This window comes from Dermacentor andersoni, chromosome 7 (assembly GCF_023375885.2).
Source record: "Dermacentor andersoni chromosome 7, qqDerAnde1_hic_scaffold, whole genome shotgun sequence".
Lineage (NCBI taxonomy): Eukaryota > Metazoa > Arthropoda > Arachnida > Ixodida > Ixodidae > Dermacentor > Dermacentor andersoni.
In genome coordinates, this window is record NC_092820.1 from 165,757,776 (window position 1) to 165,782,621 (window position 24,846).

At 47.6% G+C, this 24,846-nt stretch overlaps 1 protein-coding gene and 1 long non-coding RNA gene across 3 annotated transcripts in view; both read right to left on the reverse strand.

The window, feature by feature from the left end:
* LOC126533305 (uncharacterized) overlaps positions 1-17,179 on the reverse strand; it is a 29,225-nt gene extending 12,046 nt beyond the window's left edge. The window contains exons 1-6 of the mRNA XM_055071612.2: positions 16,815-17,179; positions 12,084-13,447; positions 9,179-9,371; positions 5,261-5,400; positions 4,271-4,470; positions 2,818-2,914 (exon numbers count right to left, since the gene is read on the reverse strand). Of these exons, the coding sequence (XP_054927587.1) occupies positions 2,818-2,914; positions 4,271-4,470; positions 5,261-5,400; positions 9,179-9,371; positions 12,084-13,447; positions 16,815-17,061 (2,241 nt within the window). The 5' untranslated portion in view covers positions 17,062-17,179. The remainder of the gene's footprint in view (positions 1-2,817; positions 2,915-4,270; positions 4,471-5,260; positions 5,401-9,178; positions 9,372-12,083; positions 13,448-16,814) is intronic.
* Positions 17,180-19,534: 2,355 nt separating this feature from the next.
* Positions 19,535-23,180, reverse strand: LOC129385239 (uncharacterized). 2 transcript variants are annotated; one of them, XR_011895575.1, is made up of 5 exons: positions 22,458-23,180; positions 20,918-21,029; positions 20,417-20,590; positions 20,167-20,355; positions 19,535-20,087 (listed from the first exon to the last, which is right to left on the reverse strand). It is a non-coding gene; the product is annotated as an uncharacterized lncRNA (long non-coding RNA). The 2 variants fall into 2 exon arrangements; XR_008612818.2 differs by having other exon boundaries at positions 20,417-21,029.
* Between the last annotated feature and the right edge of the window lie 1,666 nt (positions 23,181-24,846).

Sequence of the window (24,846 nt, forward strand, 5' to 3'; positions counted from 1 at the left end):
TTCATAATATTGACCATTTGCATGCTAAGTTGATAGGCTACAACAAACATAATGTAGTCATCCAGGTAAAGCAACACTCTTTTTGCCAGGCCACCTATCTTGGCCAAAAAGACTTGACTAAGCACGAGAGCAACTTGCAATCCTGTACATACGCCAGAGTTCTGAGTATAGTCAGAACGTTCTCGAGATTTGACAGTCGAAGATAAATAGAAGCTCACGATCTCAAGAAATGTGTAAAAAGAAAGCACTACAGTGACTTATAAATGCCTGTTGACCATTCTCTTCTGTTATACATTGTTTCACGCTTTGCAAAAGGGCACTTTGGGGCAGTGAATAAAACGTAACTTCTACATCTATGCTAAACGCAACTAGGTGCTGAATGTTGCTACCGGAAAGGAAAAGAACCACGATTTGAGAGGTACGGCCTAAGCACGGATCCTACACATCCAGACGCGGCAACTGCACCTGCAAATAGGTAAGCGCTGCGCGCTGCCAAGTACCACGTTCCGATGCATTGCTCCTAAAAGGAGCATGTGACTTCATTATAAAGAACACTTAGATAACCGAGTCCTTAGCCCTCTTTATTTCCTTTAGAACTTTGTATAGGTTGTGCCGACTCAATAAGGCATAAGTTGTCGCCTTTGACTTGGACACGTCAAGATCGATAGATTAGAATATCTTTCCGATAGCAGAAGACTCTTCAGTCCGAAAATAAACCAATGGGTATGATCGCAAAGAAACCTGGCGTTGTATACAGGATACCGATGACAAGGGGCACGTGTTGCGTCATCCAAACTGGCCGTTGTGTAAACGTGCGACTGCAGGACACAACTGTTCTTTAAGATGCCCACCCTGATCCTGCCTGGTTTAGCATTGAGCCACGTGCGAATGCCTACCGAAGTTTGAAAGAACCCCCGTGTTGTAAAGGCATCATGACCCGATCACAAGGCAAACAGCTGAATCTTTTTATTTATTTATTTATTTATTTATTTATTTATTTATTTATTTATTTATTTATTCATTCATTCATTTAGTCAAAATACCTTACAGGCCCGAATAATGGGCATTGGGTAAGGAGGCTTCAAAAAATTTCACATAATATAAAGAGTATACAATTATACAGAACATAAAGCGCTTTGTTAATAATACATTAGTACAACATACTTTGTACATACATGTACAACATACATATGCACATACATATACATACATATACAACATGCGTTGTAGTCATGACATGTGCGTAAGGTAGACATCGGTATCATCGTTGAAAGAAGCGATGGAGTTCATGCACGCCCGGTGATAATATATATATCCCTGTTGGTTCTATGGCTGGTTGCGTTTTTCTTTTGTTAAAGATTCTGGTTTTCTTCCAAAAAACTTCATTTGAACGTGTTGCGCTTGGTGTGTATCTCCGTACTTCGTTCTTGTGTTCCGTGAAGTTAGCGCGACTTAAGTCCATGCTTAGTGCAAACCTACTAGCTCAATTTTTCATTTTATCGGATGCCCGTCTCGGGTGCCAACCAAATCAAACTTTTGCCTGCAAATTTCACGTCTAATCATTCAGGCGAATCACTGAATACCATCAACTGCGTATTCCGTTCCACTTCATCTATTCTTGTAACACTAACTAGCTACTCGCATGTCTGTTAAATAGAAAACTAACTCAACTTATGCGAGTTTCCTCAGTTAGTCTTGTCAAATTCGCTGTTACTCGATTTAGCTGCAACATGCTCAAACCAGCCTATCCTAGCACTCTTTTGTAAAATATTGCCCACCCCGTGTGACCTCTGATCCAGCCTGCAGTCAGGTCATCAGCGAAAACATATTCCAAATAATCATGCGACAATAGCTGGCCCACATTTTTACCACGGTATGCAGTCATTTACAGGGTACTCTCGTGAGACGAGGACAATCTACAGATTAATGAAAATAGTTTAGAGCGAATACTGCACCAATAACCAAGTCATATGTTGAAGCAAGATGGCCGAGCTTGGGCAAGTTGGTTAGGATTCATTGAACCGCAATGTCGTCGTTTATCCTTCAGTTTGTCCTTGTTTTTTGCGCTATTTCAAAATTCCTCATGATTTAACACATCGCTACCGGCGGCAGCATACCGCCGTCCTCGCATGCTACCATTTTATCATTCTACAACCATTACCGCTATTCCTTGAATTCCATCATTCTGCAATCATGCCATTCTGTCGGTACTAACTCAATGCGTAGCAATTGACACGTCAGCAATTAGAAGCTTCAGAAGCAGTTCAAGAAAGTGCAACGAGCGATGGAACGAAAAATGCTAGGTGTAACGTTGCGAGGAACACAGCCGTGTGGATTGGAGAACAAAAAGCGGTAGCCGATATTCTAGTTGACATTAGGACTAAAAGGTGGAGGTGGCCAGCGTAGTGCAGATAAGTTCGGTATTACAGTTGCGGAAAGGATTACACAAGGAACGGAAGCGCTGTTGAGGAAAGTGAAGAACTAGGTGGTGTGATAAAATTAGGACATTTGCGGACAAGTGATAGTGTCAGGTTGCGTAAGGCCGGGTTGCTGGGAGAGGCCTTAGCCTTGGTAGTTGTCCTAAAATAGAATGACAACGATGATTATGATGACAGTGTAGTTACTCGCGCTCACCGGCACACTTGTCTTCACCGACATATACAGTAGCCGGCAGTCAACAACACGCCGTTCATTGGAATGAGTGCAAGTAAATGGAGTAATTTAACGAGCATGAATAACTGAACAAATACGTTGTCAATAACCCAAATTAGCCAGCATTAACTAAGGATAAAGTCTATAGACAACCAGTCGACTCACTGCGGAGGGCAAAACCGTTGTGGTACTAGTAGTGGTGGCTTCAGTTGTCTTTTCCGTCGACGAAGTGGAAATAGGGCTGGTGACAACACTCGAAGGCCTGCATTTTCGAGAGGATAATCGCGACCCCGAGAAGTCCCCAGTGACATGTGCACCATAAAAGGCCCGAATATAACTATCGTCATTCGTTATTTTTAAATATTGCACACGCCACCAACGGGATCTCGAAGCAGAGTCAGCCGTCATACTACCACACCTCTAGAAAAAAAATAACGTGCAGTAACCGCTGCATTTGCGAACTCAACAGCTTAACGATCAGCCTTTCAGAAAACAATGGAATAGATCTAAACAACAATTACTAGAAAAGCATTCTGCACCTACGCATCTATTCGACGATATACTATGGTAGTTTAAGTGGCAAGGCAATGATGGTGCGCATAATTGAGCAATTCATAATGCAGCCATTCGTTTGCATAAAGCTTGTAAAGCTAATAAATCAGGTTTTTAGTGTCAAAAACGTGTCCAATCAAATTCAAAAAAAAGGCGATCGAGATTCAACTTTGCGCGACAGAAGCGGTCAATATATGTAATCTGAGTCGGCTTTTTTTCTTTTTTTATTGGGGACAATATATTATGTTTTGGGCCCAATGATGGAAAATAACTCAGTCTAAAACCTGTGGGAATAGGAAAAATTATCAAGGCATTGCTAGACGCAAGTGGCAACGCAATGTAAGTATTAAAAGATTGCCGTAAGGAGACTAAATTGTGGTCCAACATTTAGTTTTCTTACAATACTTTGTAGGCAGTTGCGGATAAATCACCGTGATAACGAGTGAATGAGTCAGTCACAAGCAACAATCAGTCTTCCTAACTCATTCTCACTCCATAGGTCCCGAGATAGCCTAATTAAATCAATAAAAACTAAAGTTCGTTAAAAATAATACATTATGGAAATACGGGGCAAAGTTTCACTGCATCTGTTCAGAAATATTCTAGTGTGGGCGCCAATTACACGAGGCATGCAAAATTAGCAAGACACTGCAGCAGCCGCCTGCAAAACCCTGCAGGTAAGTGAAAATCTCAAGAAAATCTCTGTAAACGAGCAACAAAGATTTCGGATTAAAGCTTCCGCACAGGTATACTTGAAACGCTCTGCAAGGAATTCACAATCCAGAGCTTTATATATAGCGGCGTGTAGCGAAGGAGAAGTCGCTGCGTGAGTCATTGCGGTAAGAGGGTGCAATGAGTCAACCTGACGTAATGAGCCGCGAATGAAGACTCCCAACATAACATGATATCTCATGGCTAAAAATCTGACGTGTGAGCTTAAATCGAACGAACGAACGAAGGCATTTCGTGTTTTTTTTTTTTTTTTCCTTCTAGATTGAAGAACAATTTTTTCTCGGTCTCCCTATATGGTTCGAATAGCACTCGCGACGTTGGAAAGGCGGCTTACGCAGTTGTTTTCGAGGTGGCGCCTGTGGTGGACAGCTTCGTGCCCGGCGTCGCGAAGTTCTTGGACAGGGTCTGTCCAAGGTGGAAAGTGAAGAACAGCAGACCACATGCTGCGGAGATCAAGGAGAACAGCACGAAGCACCTGCCGCAGAGGCCAACAAAACCGAACTTGCGGCGCCTCCGGTGGGCTACCAGGTCAGTCTGTGAAGAATAAAGGAAAGCAAACAACTTCTGCAGAATGGTGGAGACACGGCCTTATGAATCCAACAGACTTTGAATCCGAGGAAGATAAAGGGGAAATTTTGTCTTGCTGACTTCAAGCGTCGAATGCCCACCGGTGGGGGCGGAACACGCAACCACCTGCGGCTGACAGGATGCATCTGCTGCCAAGTCCGTAACACAGGCTAGCAACACCGACACGAATACGTAGGGAATGTAGCAGGAGCAAATCTTCCGCCAAGGGGACTTGTCTACATCGGTGCTGCAACTTCTTTGCTTAGTAGCGTTTGTATGCACGTATGTTGAAAACGAAACGAACTTGTACATTATATTTATGACAGCGCAATAAATGGCACAACACATTGACGCCCAGACTTGTGCGTGTGTGTGCGTCATAGACGTGTTCTCATAGTGTTCTCATAACACTATTATAGCGTTGTGAGAAAATATACGGGAAGCTCACTCCCACCCACCCTCAATTGAAGACGAGGAGAATGAGAGTAAGCTTGCACACAGTGAGCTCTTCAAATCTTCAGTCTTGTCGAGAAAGAGGCCGATGGGACAGCTGCGGCCATACCTGAGTCGCAGACAATTCGCCTCTCGTCATGCAAACGTTGTTGATTCGTCTGATAGTATCCCCGAGGTGCAGCACTTATCGTAAAAACTGCAATGTTTACTAGAGATACATTACAATATTCCCTTTCTCTTGACTCAGTATTGCACAGTCTTTTTCGACAAATGAATAGTTGCCAGCGAGCGGAGTCGTGCGTACCGCATCGCTCTCGAAGCTCTGTTGCAGTCGGGGTTCGTACTCGTAATCCAGGATGTCCTCGATCATCTCGTTGTGCTGCGGTGCGCCCCTGTTGACGTTCCCTGCTGCCGAAGGTCCTGCGGCCGTCTGCCCTCCTGGGGCTGCGACAGTACAGGCACTTGACTGTAGCAAATTGTTTTTATTGCGATAGCAATTACATGGACATTCCAAGCACATTTCTGCCGTCGGCGTCGCCGTGAGGTACAGCAGAAAGTATAAAGGTGATAAAATCCTCGCAAAGCGCCATATGCTGTATGTGAGAGTGAAAGCGTGCGAGGTTAAGCCGGTGCTCGAGGCTCGATCTCGTGCACGACAGGTAGGAAAACTGGGAGGAAGCGCGCCGTCTTCCTTCGCGCGCAAGGCTCCGGGGGGAGGGTAGGGAGGGGGCCGCACATTCTACTCCGGGCGACCCGGGCAACTAGGGCGGCCGCGCGTGCCCGCCCGGACCACATTATCTATAAAATCATCTACGAGGGAGACAAGGTGCGCCACGTGCTGTATTTTCGCGGGTTAGCGCACATTGATGCGAGACGCAGCACGAAGATCAGTTCGCTCGCTGCTGCTGCCATGTTTCCTCACTCCACCGTTCTGACAGCGAGCTTCCGCGGTCATCGAGTGAGATGTGTTCATGTTTGCTTGCGCACGCGTGATAAAGTGCTTGTTAAATCAGTTGATATGATCTCGTTTACAAGTTTGTACGACCGATAAAACTACTATCCGTACTTCGTATAGCTGTCTACTAATTTGAGATCGCAATCGATGTTTCGCATTTCGGGCGAATGTTCTTATTATTATTATTATTATTATTATTATTATTATTATTATTATTATTATTATTATTATTATTATTATTATTATACGTGCGTGTAGGAAGAGAACTCGCTATCATGCCCGATTCTCTCCTTACTTAAACAGCACGTGCCAAAATTACATCAGTTCGAGCAAACACTAATACGATATGACTAAAAGTCACTCGCGCCCATGCGCTGTTCTCCGTTGTCATCATCATCATCATCATCCGCCTATTTTATCTCCACTGCAGGACGAAGGCCTCTCCCCTGTCACCCCTGTCCAGCGCGAACTGATTCCAGCTTGTGCCAGCGAATTTCCTAATTTCATAACCCACCTTGTTTTCCCGTCCTGGACTACGCTTCCCTTCTCTTGGCACCCATTCCGTAAATCTAATTGCCCACCGGTGATCCATCCTACGCATTACATGGCCTGCCCAGCTCCATTTTTACCTCTTAATGTCAATTAGAATATCGGATATCCAGTTACTGGTCCACACCACTCTCTTCCTGTCTCCTAACACTTTTCGTTCCATCGCTCTTTGCGTGGTCCTCCACTTGCTCTTGGGCTTCTTTGTCAACCTCCAACTTTCTGCCCCATATGTTAGCCCCGGAAGTATGCATTGATCGTACACCTCTATTTTCAATCATAGTGGTAAGCTTCCAGTCAGGACCTGGCAATGCCTGCCGTATACACTCTAACCTCTTTTTATTCTTCTGTAAATTTCCTTCTCATCATCAGGGTCCCCTGTGAGTAATTTACCTAGATAAACGTACTCCTTCACGGACTTCAGAGGCTGACTGGCATCTTGAGCTCTTGTTCCCTTGCCAGGCTACAGGTCTTTGGCTACTGGCTATTAGTATTCTCCGTATACTTGGATAAACTGACCATCTATTCTTACATTCCTATGGTAAAAACTACTTTTACATGCACATGTAAAAACAACATGTACAACTGTGCGGATGAATACGTAGCATTATGTGGTTGGTTGGCATGCGGCTGTTGGATCCGGAATTTTCATGTGGTCTCGCGGTATTTGAAAGCTACATGACGGGTATTTTTTCGTCTTCTCTAAACAAACAACGGTCTCGATAAAATTATTTCCACTTTCTTACAAGTTCTGCCTATATCTGACTTCATATATACCGTATATTTCGCGCAATCGCTTCTGAGTTAATATCAAGAAGGGCACAGAAGGCAATATGCACTGTAGTCTAGTGATGTCGCAGGAAGATATTGCACCGGAAGCAATCCCGGAAAGTGACATCTTCCTGTGGGATAAGAGCGTCTTCATGCCAAGCTTGTGGATCATGTTATCTTTCAACGTCTCTGACACACTCCTTGACGTTCTGCTACGTGTGCGATACATGATGAAGTGCACGGAGCCTGTTCGTGTAGTCAACTGTCAGGGCTGTGGTTAATACACCGAACAAGCGTTCGAGATTTCTCAAACTATCCCATTAAAAGTGTCATTACTGCATGTTCAGAGAATAATGATAACATCGTCCAGCATGCTTGTCACCCCAAGTGATATGACCTTTCTGCATGTCTTTACTAGCCTTGAAGAGTGTGAACCTTGCGTATTGACTTTCAGACAACGCGTCATTTCAAATTGGCGCAACCCAACAGTGGTAGCGCTATTGCCTCCGGACTCAGCTACCACGTTTAGTACACTGTATACTAAGTTCTCAAATGCGCCTCGGAATCACGTGTCAAGTATTCATTAACGACCACCATGACATCCATGGTGTCATACGAGCAAGTTCGTGCAGTGCTAGAGATGAAGTAGGTACCGTAGATGAATTGCTGCAATTAGAACAACTGCTAGACTCTTGGTTCATGTTGCTCACTTAAGGTAACAATCTGTCTATGACTGAAAAGTGAACTTTTTTTTTTTGTAGACAGCATTCTTTTAAACTGATGTTCACTTTTGGTCAATGAAAGGCAGTTTTACTGCGGAAATTCGTTTCTATGCCGACGAAATTAAGTGCGGACATAGCTGTCAAAAACAAACCGAAAGTTGCCAGTATTCTACCTGCATTTCAGCGCACATGCACTTGACAAACGCCGGTAAATGTACGTTCTGCGGTCGGCCTTTCACGTGTCTATTCTTTCTATGGCAAAATGTCAGCAAGTGTAGCTTTCGCAGCAAGGCTCCCATGTTCGAAAGAGCCCCCGAAACTTCCGCCACAGTTTTCTGTCATGAAAAAACACTTCATTCCTCACCCCATTCGGGTCATCGCCTTACCATATTTTCATTTCGCGCCATCATACCTGCCAATCTGGTAAAAAGAAAATTTGTGAAAATACCGCAAGCGGGCAGGGAGGGGATATGACGTGCAATGTTAAGAACTCTACCCTAAGTGCACACCTTTCCTCCGCCCCCCTTACCTCCTACGCACGCGCTCTGTCATTTACCTTCCCACGCTGCACATAAGCAGCAACAATCTTTGTGCAGCAGAGCTGAGAAGCAACGCACTGACTTTTTTAGCTATTTGGCTGTTGTTAATTTCGCCTGTTTGACAAACTAAATTGAATAAATGTGCGCGCAAAACAAGTACTCCTTTGGTATACGGCGCCTTGCACTGCCTCAAGGAGGCTGCCCAAGTGCCACAAAATTTCGTTTCTGTGTTGCTATGTTTTTATTTTTTTATTTATCTTGCGTCACCCCATACATGCACACTTCTGAAAAAAAATTTTTCGCTCAGAGAATTTTTTTTCCCGCAAAGCATGACGCAATGTTCGTAAATCATAGAAGAAGCCATAATTCGAGGACTTTACGAAACTTTAGAGAGAGTTGGCAGGTATGCACCTTTCACCGATGTGAGGCTGCACCGAAGCGCCAACATTCTCACACTACAGGCTCGTCATACAGATAAAATTTTATGGACGCCTAAGAAACAAGGTCATGTAACATGACAAAGTGGAAGCTTGGGCGAGTCAGTGATTCAATATTGACATGACTGCACAGCGCTAAAGACGAGGTCAGAAGAAAAGACAAAACGGCGCCTGTGTTCTGTCTTTTCTTCTGTCCTCGTCTTTTGCGCTGTGCAGCCATGTCGATATATCCTTGCAAGAACGTACGCTCACCTCCAGTGAAGCCGCCCGCGCCGCCAAAGAGTGCGGCAAAATCCTTCAGCTCCTCTGTGATGTGCGGCACGCGCTTCATTCTAACGTTGGAGCGAGCCTGCGCGCGCTGATTCTCGGCGGGAGCCATGGAGTAGCGCCGCGCATGAGCCGGCACAGGAGCCTCTTCGTTGGTGACCGGCAGAGAGAAAGGATGCTGGAATATTCCCGCATCAATGTGAGACAGCAAAAGGGTTTTTGCCTGCTTCGACACATTCGAAACCCCGAAGCAGAAACTCGCATTCGATAAAAATAATAAGTCAATGAAGCCAATGAAAACACGTCGGCAACTGTTGTAGCGAAGCAGAGAGACACGCAGGGCTCCACGTCATGGCCCGCGTGAACATGGCCACGTGCAGCCGGAGCCTGCCTGTATTCACGTCTAACGCGTAACAGTTTCTCCGCTTGCACGCGTCACATGAATTGCGTGGGGAACAAGATTCGCTAAGATTCATCTCACTTCGCCAGCGAAGTTTGAGCATTATATTGACGGTTCTGCGAAGGCCTATGCCAACAACGCGAAGCTGTCGCTATGGTGGCTCCTTCGAAATCTACGGCCGGACACCTACCGGAGTATAAATTGGGCACAAGCGTCCCCCAGCCAGGCGCCCCGCTTTCTTCAGGGATGATCGCTTTGGAGACGCTGCGTTAACCCCGATCTCGCCTTCGTGAGACAGTTTCGAAATAGAGCAGCCGGGATGGTGGCATCACTATGCGTGCGACTAAGACGCACTTTTGCACCGGCACACATCGGGACAGGCAGCTGTGAATTCGAACGTACGACGAGTCTACACGCGCACCGAAGCCTAGCGTTGAGCCACATGTCGGTTGACGGAAAGCATCTCACACAAACTGATAAGTGGCTCTCCTCGCAAAGCAACTCATAGCAAAGCAACTCATAGGCGGCTCGCGATGTCAGATGTTTGCGTGGCATCAGGCAGCACACGTCACCACATCGCTCGCGGAATTTCGTACCTTGAGACGATCCAAGTAATCCTAATTCATGCACGCGCACGAACGCATCAAATTTTTAAAGATGAAGCAATTTAAGCTCAAGCTTTGAAAATACTGAGGCGCTCGAATCACTCTCGGCTCAGTGAACCGAGTTAGGTTGCTGCACAGGAGAGCGGCAGGCGGATAGTTCTGTGGCGTTCGAAACAATCAAGGAATGATTGGACAGGGCTTATCACGCAGACCAAGGAAAGTGCCGAGCACACGCTACGCGCACAGCTTTCCGAGTACTTGTAATGTTCCTCCAGTACGCAGACGCTTCAGCTACATCGATCGCTGTCCTAAATGTCGACAGGTGGCTGGTTAGTTGACAAGACACGAACATGGTAATCAAAACCTGCGACATGATGGCGAACAACATTATCCTGCCGTTTCCACAAGTGCAAATGTGTGGGCGCCAGCTCCTCCAAACATTGCTAGAAGGGATCGTCAAGCTGCTGGCCCAGTATCACTAGCCTTAACGCTTCCGCGTACGAAGTTGTCCCAGAAATCATGACACTGACCTTCTGACAATGTCCCCAGACCTGTGTTGTCATATTCCCGAGAACGTTCGTGTTCATAGCATCAAGGCCTACACAGCGGCCTTCTTCGCCCAACAACACCTTGAGGTCTAAAAGATACGTAACGGATAGGATTGTTCCAAGCGCCCACCATCACCTGCGTTCAGGGTGGAGGCATTTTTTGAAGGACTCGGGTGCGACTGGTCAAATAAAATTGCGCCTGCCCCCATTCGCCATTGTTTTGCCCAGTTATTGCGACTGCCGTGGCAGCAGATTCACATTACTTCCTGCTAAAAGCATGGTTGCGGCGCCTCTGCCAAATAGGATAATAAATTGACAATACATTGTCTTAGTGAGTGGAAAGAGCAAAGTTGGAAAATGATCTAAATGGGACAAAGACGAGAAGTGTGACCTTCTTTTATGTATGCTGAGCTTATGCACCGTATTTACTCGAAAATAGGTCGAACACGAATATCGGTTGAACCCTACGTGTTGAACTCGTCGAGAAATAAAGAAAATATTTGAATATCCGTTGACCCAAACCTTTTTAGCAAAGCCAAAAACTTTGAACGTGACACACCTTTATTTACCGTTAGCGCCGGCTGCTAAATCTCGCTAATTGATGCCACAGGCTGCATCCGTGTCGGAACTGCCAGAGAAGTCGTCCGCGGCAGCCCGAACGACGTCAGCCTCAGGTGCCATCGAGTGCTTTGGATATGCAGCATTTGTTAAAGCCAGTCTGAATAATCTCGCGATTGGCTTTACGGCGGGTGTGACGGAGGCACCCTACTAATTCGCTACTTTTCCTTGTCTTGTTCACGAATATAGGTCGACATTCTTCGGTTACAAGTGCAGGTCTAGAGCTCACTTTGGGTAACATTCTCGGGAAAGAAAGGTCCATCTATATTCCAGTAAATACGGCAATCCATCGGCAACCGCGATAGTCTTGCCCTACCAGAGCGCTTACGCCCCCTTATTTTTCTCCTACGCAAACCCAGCTCCCGTTTCCGTTAGGAGACTGTTGCTGTTAAATGCTGTGGTTTTCGCTCCCCTCTACAGAGCGGAGGGGAGTGCGTCAAGAAAACCAAAGCGCTGGATAAAATCCCTATATAGCACCCCGAACAACAGTGGAGGCCGCGCGTCGGGTGGTGGTGCAGCGCTTTAGATGAACACTTGCGTACAGGTATATATGCATCTAAGCACAAGACGCATGTAGCACCACATGTGAAGTATACGTTGCTAAGCGTTACGACAATCAGAAAACTGGAAGAGCAAGTGATTCCCTAATCACACTTATTAAGTGTCACGCACAAACAAAATAAAATGACAAATTCTGAGTGGTCCTTGCGGCTCCTTACCGCCAACGCTGTCCACCAGGTACTCTTTGGTGCAGGGACAAGGGCATTTTCAGTCTTTTTAGAGTCAAGCTTTTGAGCTACAACGGGCTTAGTAACGGTGGCGCTCGGTGGCGGCTGTGCTTGTGGAACCGGTGGCGCCAGTGGTGCCGGCGTTGCTGATGTTATCGGTGTTGCCAATGGTACCGGTGCTGTCAGCGCTGACGGCGTTGCCAAAGCTGCCGGCGTTGTCAATGCTGCCGGCGTTGTCAATGCTGCCGGTGTTGTCAATGCTGCCGGTGTTGTCAATGCTGCCGGCGTTGTCAATGCTGCCGGCGTTGTCAATGCTGCCGGCGTTGTCAATACTGCCGGCGTTGTCAATACTGCCGGCGTTGTCAATGCTGCCGGCATTGCAGACACTGCCAGTGGTGCCAGTGGCACCTTTTCTGCCGCAGCAATCTTTTCCGGTTCAGCCGACGACGTCACAGCAGCAGTCGCTTCCGGCGGCTTCGACGTTGCAGCCGGCACCGCAACAGGTGCAGTAACTGCGGTGGGCGGCTTTACAGTTACCGACGGGCGCTTAACTTCGGTGGGTGGCTTGAGATCTGCCGGTGGACGCCTCATCAACGGAAGAACTGGAGGTGTAGCAGTGTCTTCGAGAGTTGGCGAGGACGAAGACGTCTCTTCATCGTTGTCACTGCTCGACGTGTCTTCCAGCGACCGTCGAAAGCCGACAGACAAAGGTCTCCGTCCTGAGCCAGCAGCCAAAGCATCAGAGACTACCGATTTTCTGCGTGCTCCGGCAACCCAACCTGAAGGTCTCCTCCGCTGTTCGGGAGATTCTGGAGATGCAGCGACGGAATATCGCCTGCGGGCGTCCGTCATCCCCGAACCTGGCGGCTGTTTCGCAGTGACTTCTGCTCCGCTGGCCATCGGTTGTGCAGATGCGGGCTCAACGGTAGTGCCAGTTTTCAGCGCGGGCTTGGCTGGTACTGTCCTGACGAGGCCCTTTTTGGAGAGGAGAAGTCGCGGCCTGACCGCTGCGGGTGGTGAGACAACAGGAGGCGGTGCAGGGGCGCGCATCACCGGTGAGGCAACAGCTTTTGGACGCAGCGTCGGTCTCGCTCGTCCCGTCGCGCCGCGACCTCCGCCGCCAGGGGGCGTCGCCACCATCCCTTCCTCGTCGTCGTAGCCCGGTTTCTCGCCCCCTTTACGGCCGCTTCGCTTGTCTAGCGGTCGGTGCCAGAGACTAGCGAGGTTCTGTTCCGCAGGTCTGACGGCACGATCCATGGTTGTACTCTCCGTGCTGTAGTCCAGTGAGCTCTTCATGGCCGACCCGACAGAAGGTGTTCGGGGAGCGACGATGGCCGTGGCGTCGCCTGCCTTAGCTGCACATGCGAGGCAAATTGTGAAGCGACGACAATTTAACACTACATTATGCCTGAATCGGTATTTTACCACGATACGCAATTCGGTATATATGAATGCGTTAGCATATTGAAGTGCATATTATATATATATATATACCGAGTGCCGGGTGTTTGCCCTAGGTCACCGTCAGTCGCACTTTGCTACTTGAAGAGGCAGTACCTGTGTCGAATGAGCTCCTGAACAACTCGTTTCAATGCGGTGAACGTGCTGTTACTCAGGGATGCGGGACTTCGAAGTGTGATGTAATGCTAATGCATTTCTCCCGCGTTTGCTGCGCAATGGCTACTGAATCTTTTATAGACTAAGAATACGCAACACATCGAAAATATTCTATGAGGACATCATCAAACAAGAATTCTTATAGAGACCCTGAAACGATTTTGACGATTTTGCACGAACGTACCGAGTCGTTAGGCTAGGTGCTCCTGTTCATTAGGTGACGCATTTAAGCGCTCAGTGTAAAGCGTGTAATTTATTATAAGGTTGTAAAAATGTGCACCGCTACCGATTGCAGCGGCACCACTCCCCTGAGTTTTCAGCCAACCCTCCTACAATTGACGTAGTCAGCCCAAATGGCGTCATTTTGGTGAGGTATCCGGTGGCCTACCCGGGTCGTGCCATCGATAATTTGTCCGTCTTTATGGAGAACAAATGTTCGTAATAGCTGAAATGTTGGTTATTTTTTTTCTATAATAAATAATACAAAGAAAATGAACAACGACCACTTATCGATACACTCAAGTACTTCCGGCACGCAGAAAGTGTTAGCTTGCTTTACAACGTTCTCCGGGTGGACGCCGGCTGCAAATTCAACGTTGGTCTCGAGCTTTCTTTTCGCGAGCACCGTGAATCGCTCTTGTCACGTTGTGGGCTGCAAATCTAGCGATCAGCGACACGTCAAGCTGCGGCATCGAGTCCCTCTGCAAGGCATCATATGAGCGGAGGGGCTGCACTACATCGTACTGGCGGTATCCAATCGACGCCAACGTCTATGAGTCTTCCGGCCGTCACTCCACTCCGGAGGATTTAGCGCGTTTGTTATTAGGGTAAACGCAAGTGCAAGCGCGCTGGGCGTTTTGACGGAGGAGCGGACGCGAGAACATATTCAGCCTGCGCGCGATGCGGCCTCCTGGTGGCACATAGCTCAAACAGACACATAGCTAATATAGAATTAACCTAGTGTATTCTACTTTGCTGCTGGTGTAAACTTTCGGCACGAGCCTAAAGGTGAACACGTTGTCTTTTTAAATGCTTAGTATGCTTTGCACTTGGTTACAGATACATTAGCTCTGTGTTTGGCTGGTTATAAGCTCCGCGCCACCAGGTGGGCTGCACCGCGCAGGGCGATGAGGCCGGCACGTGTGTCTACGCTAAAGCTCCTTTATTCCAGCGGTAGTAGTATGGAGAGATTTTACGCCTCCACCCATTTGTCAAAACGCCCAGCTCGCCTGCGGTTACCAAAATACCGGGCACACTCGGCGCTGCGACGCACGCTCACAACGCATACTGCTTGGATAGCTTTCATGGGCCATGAACAGCCAGACGGCAAGCAGCGGGATCGGAGAGGCTTCTCGTGCTGGCTATAAGACAACCGGAAGTAGATGATACGACGTCACATCATGACGCAGAGTCAGTGAAGGCGGAGCATAGCCCCGATCACTCGGCGAACGAGTTCAGGAGAAAAAGCGTGGCTTTCGAAACTTTCGAAACACTGGTTGGCATGAGATTTGTGTCCTTTAAAAGTAAGCATAACAATGGGTGCGCTATAACGATACATGCATATAAATGCATGCACTATATTCCGCAAACCGCTAGTCGAAGGAAGCACCTCCATTGATTTAGGGAAGGAGATGGATGGAGTTTCTTAGCAGTCGACAACGTAGTCTTGCCGACACTATTTGCTTTATCTTCGTCTTCGACTTCGACTTTCTTGGAGTCTATCTGCTTTATCTTCTTCATCTGCCATTAGTTAAGAAACATGAGACAAAGATGCTGCTTTGCTAATGAGAACGTTACGTAGGTAACCACGGCATGATGCATATTCGCACTTTTCTGCAAACGTTGTTCCCGATGTATTGGCTTGCTAAATTACCTACTTCACTGACTAGGCGATATTGGTGCCGTCATAAGGGCCACGAGAGCAACAAAGAACGATTGACATAAACGAAGCAGCCGCTTGTGCCTCGTTTTGTTTCTCATTTGACGCTTACAGTACGTATACTCTGTAAGCAGTGTAATTATTCCCCGCATAACTTGCTGTCGCTAGTTTGCATAATGCTTTCGTTTCCAATGCACTGCTGAGCGCATTCTATTCAGAACCCTGTGGACTGGCGACGCGTTTCTGACAGGAAGCTGCAGTATATAACGTTACAGGGGAAAAAAATGGGGCCAGAAAGATTTGCATTCTCGGGTTTTATGTGCAATAACCACGATTTGATTATATTGTACGCCGTAGTGGGGGATTGCTGATTAATTTTGACCACCAGGGGATCTTCAACATGCCTCCAATGCACGGGATAATTGTTGTCTTAGAACGCAAGCACGGACGGGCGCGGTGGGTGCCCAGACCCACTAAAAAGGCGCCGGAATCGAATCTCAGTGATTTGAAAATGAAGGTTACGCTCTCTTTACAAGAGGAGCCTTCGTGGCACGTGATATATGCAATACCTGCGGGAGTAATAATGAAACCTCTGCAGCACCTCTGACTCGCCATCAGAAGTTCCCACAAGATTAATTATCGGTGAGGAGAAAAGTACTGCATAAATGGCTTTGCCCGTTTAAGAGTACTTCTTCTGGTGCTTGACATGTCGTATAGCTGTGGAAGTACCATCATGATCAATATTGTGCGCATAATTAAACCACCGCTGCCGTACGCAGAACGTCCGATCTATCGAGAGTGCATCCTACAGACACTCCACCTTTCAGTCCCTGATGAAAGCAAGTGCCCGATGCGTTGATGACTGATATTGTTGGGAGACAATTACGCCATCACTGCTGTAACTGACCCAAAATGCTGCCAGAAGAAAAGAAATTGCCTTTTTTGGGTTTACTGTGTACCCAAATATCCTTCATCTATCTTGCGCGCAACTACTTTCCCCCCTTAAAGCTGCGCTCCCGCTACAGTCCCGTCATTGACGGCATGTTCCTATATATCTGCTGGATGTAACATTTCGGGCAGGAAACCGGAGTGCGAATGGTGAAGACCCCATATGAAAGATTCATGACTATTATTGCTTGGGGAAAAATTATAAGCCCCCAACTGTGTAAAATTTCATACACTGTATTTCCTAGCGATTGATGTGCATTATCGACGGAAGCACTTACCGGTACCTTTGGCGGCATCTGTGACCACGCGCTTAACGGCGGACACGGTGCCTTTCTCGGCGGTCGAGTCTCGCGGCACCTTCGGTTGTCGCAGATGCTTGACGTCAGTGAGCAGGACATTCAACGAGGAATCCGTGTCGTCACCCCTCACGCCGGTTTGGTTGGCGTTGATTTCAGACCCATCGCTGCTTTGGGACGGCGAGTCTGAACCGGTCGTCATTGGGCGCCTGGGAAACCCGGAAGACATGGCGACCTGGTCGACTGCTCAGTCTGCTTCTTCTCTGCGCTCGTGGCTTCGACGCGCGCTCTTCTCGAGGAGCACCCGCTGATTCAGGGGATGATGATGATGATACTCGACTGGTCGGGTATACCTACAACGAGAGGATGGAGGAGAAGCGGGTGGAATAACAAGAAGGAAACATTCGCGATGGGCGTGGGGAGATGGGAGGAAATGGTACAAATATTACTGATTTGTGATATTACTGTGGTGTACGCAGAGCATTCCTTTTCTATAATGATCTTCCAAGCGCATTCGGTTCAGTACGCTTGAAGACAGGCAAGGCGTATCCGAGAGGAAACTGCCGGGTTAGACTGTTAGAGAAAAAAATGTGCTCACAAATTATATTCGTATTACGCAACCACACCAAAAATTATGTGATCTCGTTAATTTTTCAAGCGGATATTAGCGTGACACATAAGCAACGAAAGCGGCAGTTGCGGTAGTGCTTCATTTTAATGCGATTAGCGATCTCCTGGAACTGCATGCACTTCTCTGTATATCCGTCCATATCTAACCCCTTTAACGTCATCGTGGGTCACTCGGTTAGTGCCCGAACAGACGACTTGGGCCATTTGGTACGTCATATTGCGTATGTGATTATTGCGTATGTGATTCTAAGTACGTGAACATCCTTAGCCAACAAGTCATAATGGGTATGTGCCATTGCATAGGCGGAAAGTTTTCATTTTGCCGGGAGGGGGGGGGGGGGGGGGGGTGCTGGCTCGGGCCAGACCAGCTGTCGGGACCCCACCCATATTATATACAATTCAAGGAATAGTTCTGTAGGTCCGATGCATAGGTAGTTGAAGAAACGAAGCGGCACACAAAAATTTCATGTTTAATAGTTTTAACGTTTCGGCCGTGGCACAGTCTTCGTCAGAATAAATAATAATAAGTTATTCTGACGAGGGCCATGCCACGGCCGAAACGTTAAAACCGTTCAACATGCAATTTCCATAAGCGTGTCCCTTCCTTTCAACGCAACCGAGCAACCGAACGGTGCACTAGAAATTTATCAAGCGTGATGAGGCCGCCCGTGAGAGTGAGGGCGAAGTGTGGCGTCACCCGGGGCACTCTCGCAGTCAGCGCGCGGAGCGAGATAGCAGCGCCCCGGTGTTACCCCGCAGCCGCGGTCAGTTTACTTTTTTGGCCGATAGTACATATGCATGAAACCAAGCGCTCTGGCAGGACGAGTTTGCAGTGCTCGGCGATTAAAACTCGATACTCGGATCACATAGCTGCCGGCGCTTTTTCACGCCACTGTGGAGCGCTGGTTGATCGCCGAGTGACTCAATGCAGTCACAATGCATCACAAAGACTCATTCTCACACAATACGAAAATTCACCAGCTCTCTTCTCGTGGTGCAAGAAGCGCCAGCCACCAGGCACTCCAAGAATGGAGTTTCAACCGCCAAGCACTGTACGCTTTCTTTTTCGCGAGTACAAAAAACCGTGCATGACAGTACTCCGAAAGAAATCGAATTTTGTTTTTCAACGTTCCTTGTCAACACTGAAGTGTTGATAAGAAAATGAACAAGGAAGTCAGAGTTTTAATTTTTGTAACTGCGCAATTTGTTACACAGGGGAATATAGTTTAATAGTTGCACTATGAAGAAACACTGGTTATTTTATTTAGTTACAGTGAACATATGGTACAGCAAGTACGTGTGATAGAAATGTACTATGAATGAATACACGCAGGCAAATTCACACAGGGCCGTGTACAAGTAGGATAAAAGTAATTGTGGCGAAAAAGTTTGATGAGCAGGCAACAACAGCAGGCATGTGTGAACAGTAGGCATGTGTAATGTTGACCGATCAATGCCGCTGAAAGGCGGTCCAGAAGCTGCGCTGCCTCGCTGGAGAGTACACTGCTCAGCCGCTAGCATAATCAATTACAGCAGAAAAACATGTGCTTGGTGCCATACAAGCACCAGATTACAAAGTACATGATCATATAATCATGACCCCTTCAAGCTAACGTTGATTACATGCGTTCAATTCACATGGTGTGCTTTTCGTAGTGGTACATTGACGCTGTTTCACACTGGACATAATGCGTGGATAAGGAAAAGATGCCAACGCAGACCACTTTCAATACAAAATAATTTGACATGAAGCTAAGAGCCGTGGCCACATATACGAGTAGACGACTGGAAACTGTGTTAGCGAAATGTCCAGCGCCAAAGTTGGAAGAGTTTCCAAAAATATTATCGACCGTCACTGCAGAACCATCAACAAACTTTCTGAAGGACGTGACCGTCTGCGCGAGACAAGCCACCAAAAATTGCGTAGATTGATTGGGAGCACAACCCAGGAAAATTATGCAACGTACCAGATGAAATAAGCAAAGTAGCACGCGCGTACACACACACATATATATATATATATATATATATATATATATATATATATATATATATATATATATATATATATATATATATATATACAAAAAACAGACAACACAAAAACAGCAACACGCTCGCTTACGCATGCTCAAACGAATACATACGCGCGTGCAACTTCGCAACGTGGACCAGCATCAGGGTACCATTACACGAGGGCACAGAATGGGAATGAAAGTTCACGAGCAGGAATCCCCAGATCAAGCCAATGTTATCCCCTGAGCAGAGTACCTCTGATGATCCGGAACGGCTTGTCGCCTGGAATTGTTTGGTCCGCCGAATATACAGCCAATAACAATGTGCGTCTTTGCCGAGCGGCCGTGATAAAGCTACAGGATAGAATGAACAACTGCAACAGCGACGTCAGATCTGTATTCGCGTCATGACTCCGTAGTTGCGTACCGTCGTCGAGGTAGCACAGAGCGAAGGACTTTTCCTGCAGCTCCACGTCTTCGGGCGTAGCAATGTGATGAATTGCGGCGAGAGCAACGCCTGCCTCCTTGCGGTCAGCAGTAGATTTCACCGCATACTACGTGGGCAGGACAGGTCTTGACGGGCGGCGGATGTCAAGACAAGGGTTCCAGACTGAAACGACAGACAAGAGTCTGGTTAACTACCAGTCAGCACTGTCACAGTACGGGGCGGAAGAACTCGATATACTTACGTGCAATCAACGTACTGCAGGGCGGGGGCCAGCAGGTTTCTTCATTCCCCAGGACACCAATAGCTCTGAGGCAGAAGCAGATACGTGGTGAGTGGCGGGATGACAGGTGCTGAACATCATCTGTCCGAGACATGGCCTGGTGCAGGAACATGCTCACGTGTCCCAGGGGCCAAGGTACAGGTCGCGGAACTAAAAAAATAATTAAGGCCCCTTGTTAAATGACGAAAGTAACCAGAAGGCACGTACTCACCATAACAAGTGTCATCGCGCTGGCGTGAACGATGGACTCGTCAAAAATGGTTGGCGTGTCGAGCGAAGAAAGCACGGGGTGAGACAGAAAACGGAACAATGTGACCACCCACCACCGTCTTCGCCGCAGCGCCCCGCGCTGCCGACCGGAGGCAACGTCCGTTCTTCTGTTGCGCTAGAAAAAAAAAGAAAAGAAAACCCGACACTAATTCCGGGTGCCATTTACTTCCGCGATCCCACATTTCGCGCGCGGTGGCGCGAAAGCATGGTCGGGAAGCAATAGCACTCGGAACGGGCCGACGTCCGGTCGTGTTGCAAGCGAGAGCGCAGCCAGCTGAGCCTGCGTAGTGTCGGCTAAGCCTAAAGCTACAATCGCCCCACGTCGTCCTTCCCGCTTCCATCACGAGGACGACCCGATGTGGCTGCGGCGTTTTCGTGCCAATCAGTTTAAAAGGGTTAATACTGCCAATTAGCTTAGTAGACAATTCGATAGCCACGCCACCCTCGCGAGCTAAGAGACTCCCACGTCGTGAATTCGCTGCTGAAGTAGCGACGACAGCTGCTTCGTTGTCCCTCGGAATAGTGCCAGTCACTATAGGCTGCACGGGATCCACCTACGGTGAGGATGACGAAAAAAAATTAATATAACGTCAAAGGCACGCGAGATTGGAACATACCGTATTTGCATGTAAATAACGCGAGGGTGGCGGTTGGCCACACACACACACACACGTAACGCGAAGTGATGCCGAAGAAAAAAAAAAGAACAACGCATAAAAGTGCAAGAGCACCGACTTTTGGGCTACTTGGTCATACGCATAGCAGATCACGGTCAAGCGCGCACAAACAAGGACAAAGTGAAGAGTGGACAACACAAGCGCTTACAACACAAGACAAAGTAAGCGCTTGTGTTGTCTACGCCTCACTTTGTCCTTGTTTGTGCGCGCTTGACGGTGATCTGTTATGCATAGAAGCGGATGCTCGCATGACCTTATTGATTGCTACTATGAGTTGTCACAAAATAAAGTAAAAGGGTGGACTCTGGCGTCTGTCACCGTCAGCGAGAATGGCGTCGTATACATTGTGACACGCACTAAGGTTATAGGACAAACATCCGCTCGGGAATTCCCGCGAGACAATCGAACACGACAAAGCCTTCCATGGATTGAGCGGTGATGCACTGTTCGACATTGAAGACAGCGTGACTTATAAGACTGCTCGCTTGACGCCCCTGCACAAGAGCGTCTATATTCTTGCTAATAGTTCCGATAATTACGCCGAAACCACACTGATGCGGCACTAACAGCGTTCTAAATCAGGAAAATACGGCACAAAATACAGGGGCAACTCTGAGCTCGACGGCGAGCAGTCGAAATAAAATAAAAATCAATAGTAACTGAATAATCCTTACTTGATCTGAATGCGAAAGCATAATGACGTCACACGTAAGCACCTCGGAATCTCGCTTCCAATTATGACGTGACCATGACACGTGACGGCGTGTATTGTCACGTGCCCTTCCCAAGTCTACCTTAATCCACCTTGCTCTAATTTGTACCATGCTTAACTCCCTTTACTCCACTTTAAGTCACCTTATTCTAAGTTGTTCCAACTTTACTTCCCCCTAATTCTGAATAATTCACAATAAGTCACCCTAATTCATTTTACCCATAATTAGTACTAATTACCGTTGTTATACCATTTTCCAAATTATGTATTACTATTGACGTCCTAGAAGTCGCTTATGGCATCACATGATGCGATGATTATTGGCAACACTGCCTACAACGCAGGCTTTTCTGCCTGATGGGACATATATATAGTGCTTTCGCATTAAAAAAGAAAGGCTTTGTATTCGTGTAACGAACCCAAATATAACGCGATTCGCGTTCCGATGCAAGAAACGTTGAGGGAAAACAACGCGTTATATGCGTGCAAATGCGGTAATTGCGTAGCAACGTCTAAACTACGAAACTGCCGTCATGCAGACGTAAGAGCAATAGCCGCGTCACCTTAAGCTATATACGTATATAGGGGCCCACCTTGTAAGTGGGCTGGTGAGGCACGTGGCGTTGCTTTGTTGTGGCACGGTCAGTTCGTTGTCGAGCCTTCTCGTACGGGTGGGAACACGCGCGCACCACAAACGAAAACTTGAAGGCAGGCGCGACTTCAGACTTGTAGGCAGCAACGGAGGCGTCGGCGTCATACGCGGCTGCTCATGGACAATAATGAAATGTCCGCCGGGCGTAACACGTGTGTTCCACGAGCTCCAATGAATGTCGTGCGAGAATTCCGGAGCAAAAGTGGGTCCGGTAACCGCGCTTTCAAAGGTCGAGGCCATAACCGGAGCAGCCGCGACGCAAAGCTTCGAAGCACGCCCGGAGCAGGACTCGGAACAGCAGGACTCGGAACAGCAGGACTCGGAACAGCAGGACTCGGAACAGCAGGACTCGGAACAGCAGGACTCGGAGGTGGCAGCCACGGTTGCTTTTGAGTCGGTGAAATGTTAGGGTGGCTACTGACGACAATGGCTGCCAGAGCATCTGGTAGAATGCAGAGGTTCAGCTGACGCCGGCGACGGTAGCCTAGAGAAAGAAATTACGGTAGCGTGAAATGCAATATGACGGGCGTGACGCCCAGCGACCGCTTCTTAAACCATATTTTAATCTAAAATCTCAGCTGTTGGCGCATGCGCTCTTGTGCCCAGTTCTTTCCTTCATGCACCGTACGTTATCGCCCTTCGCCGCTGGATCCCAGTTGCCGTTATCGCCGAGATCAGGAAGTCGGCGCAACCGCTTGTGTACAAGAAAATAAACAAAGAACCCAAGAAACCTCCCACCTCCCCTTGTGTAAAAGCCCATTTTTAATGAGTCTTTAAGGCAATGAAATGAAATCGCCGACAACATCGGACCTTCCATAAGCCACCGGTTTCCAAATGTTCCGCAAGTGCCTACTTCGTTCAACAGCGGCGGTGGGCCGCTCTGAGGATTATGGTAGCGCTTGCAGTCGCATCGTCTATCGATGGGACCCGCGGACGCAACCGGCGCACCGCGCTCATCACGCTGCCGTCGTCGTGTTTGCGATGCGCTCTCACTGACTGCGTGACTTGTAATCCACGAGCGCGCACCCCGTAACGTGTGGGAACCCACTCCGAGTTTTATTCTCGATTTCATGTTCACTCGCACCGTCTCGTTTCGGACTGCCTGCGACAAGGATGCCCCGTTCATTTGATGTGTCCCGTACTCTAATCGTTTAGATTTAATATCACGCGCGCTTATATCATAACATTGATTTCGTGGATATGCCAGCAGCGTGCTAAATGGCGGTTAACGAATAAATATATATATATATATATATATATATATATATATATATATATATCATCATCATCATCAGCCTAGTTACGCCCACTGCAGGGCAAAGGCCTCTCCCATACTTCTCCAACTGCCCCGGTCATGTACTAATTGTGGCCATGTTGTCCCTGCAAACGACTTAATGTCATCTGCCCACCTAACTTTCTGCCGCCCCCTGCTACGCTTCCCTTCTCTTGGAATCCAGTCCGTAGCTCTTAGTGACCATCGGTTATCTTCCCTCCTCATTACATGTCCGGCCCATGCCCATTTCTTTTTCTTGATTTCAACTAAGATGTCGTTTACCCGCGTTTGTTGCCTCACCCAATCTGCTCTTTTCTTATCCCTTAACGTTACACCCATCATTCTTCTTTCCATAGCTCGTTGCGTCGTTCTCAATTTCAGCAGAACCCTTTTCGTAAGCCTCCAGGTTTCTGCCCCATATGTGAGTACTGGTAACACACAGCTGTTGTACACTTTCCTTTTGAGGGATAGTGGCAACCTACTGTTCATGATTTGAGAATGCCTGCCAAACGCACCCCAACCCATTCTTATTCTTCTGGTTATTTCAGTCTCATGATCCGGATCCGTGGTCACTACCTGCCCTAAGTAGATGTATTCCCTTACCACTTCCAGTGTTTCGCTACCTATCATAAACTGCTGTTCTCTTCCGAGACTGTTAAACAGTACTTTAGTTTTCTGCAGATTAATTTTCAGACCCACCCTTCTGCTTTGTCTCTCCAGGTCAGTGAGCATGCATTGCAATTGGTCTCCTGAGTTACTAAGCAAGGCAATATCATCAGCGAATCGCAAGTTGCTAAGGTATTCTCCATCAACTTTTATCCCCAATTCTTCCCACTCCAGGCCTCTGAATACCTCCTGTAAACATGCTGTGAATAGCATTGGAGATATCGTATCTCCCTGTCTGACGCCTTTCTTTATAGGGATTTTGTTGCTTTCTTTGTGGAGGACTACGGTGGCTGTGGAGCCGCTATAGATATCTTCCAGTATTTTTACATATGGCTCATCTACACCCTGATTCCGTAATGCCTCCATGACTGCTGAGGTTTCGACTGAATCA